The following is a 666-nucleotide window of genomic DNA, read 5'->3' on the forward strand; positions in this document are numbered from 1 at the left end:
GGGGATGGGGACAGGGATGGGATGGGGTGGGGATGGGGATGGGATGGGGATGGGGATGGGATGGGGATGGGGATGGGGATGGGGATGGGGATGGGGTGGGGATGGGGATGGAGATGGGACTGAGATGGGGATGGAGATGGAGATGGGATGGACAAGATAGGGAGAGAACAAAATGAGATGGAGCAGCCAGGCCCACCCCCCTTGCTCCCGAGCCCTCCCAGAGCCCCAGCCCAGACGGGACAGGCGCAGCCCCATTCCAGGTGATGAGCTGGGACACGAGCAGAGCGACTGAGGCTTTTGTCACCGATCTTTTGCCATCAGAGGCCGACCGCCCCCACGCCCCCCCTAGTCGGGCACGTCCACGATGAGCGGGGCCAGGTAGTCCGAGTGCCGGATCCCAAACGTCAGCCCCTGCGGCCGGCCCTGGGGGCGAGGCGGTGGTGAGGGCTGGGGGCTGCCCCCCGTGTCCCCCCTGCCGCCGCACCCCGCAGTGCCACCGTGGTCTCACCATGCTGGGGCTGTAGGCGCCGGGCCCCGGCTTGATGGTGTTGTCCCCGGGGGGCACGTTGCGTGCCAGCATGCTGTACTGCGGCGCACGGCTCTTGTAGACGTTGGCGTCCACCACGCGGTATTTGCAGGGCCCCGGCGTCTGCAGCCAGAGGGGGG

At 68.0% G+C, this 666-nt stretch overlaps 1 protein-coding gene across 1 annotated transcript in view; it reads right to left on the reverse strand.

Moving 5' to 3' along the window:
* Positions 1-289: 289 nt before the first annotated feature.
* The window catches only part of ODF3B (outer dense fiber of sperm tails 3B), a 1488-nt gene continuing 1111 nt past the window's right edge, over positions 290-666 (reverse strand). The window contains exons 4-5 of the mRNA XM_035313849.1: positions 509-657; positions 290-423 (exon numbers count right to left, since the gene is read on the reverse strand). Of these exons, the coding sequence (XP_035169740.1) occupies positions 346-423; positions 509-657 (227 nt within the window). The 3' untranslated portion in view covers positions 290-345. The remainder of the gene's footprint in view (positions 424-508; positions 658-666) is intronic.

Source organism: Oxyura jamaicensis, unplaced genomic scaffold (assembly GCF_011077185.1).
Source record: "Oxyura jamaicensis isolate SHBP4307 breed ruddy duck unplaced genomic scaffold, BPBGC_Ojam_1.0 oxyUn_random_OJ68976, whole genome shotgun sequence".
In the NCBI taxonomy this organism is placed as follows: Eukaryota; Metazoa; Chordata; class Aves; order Anseriformes; family Anatidae; genus Oxyura; species Oxyura jamaicensis.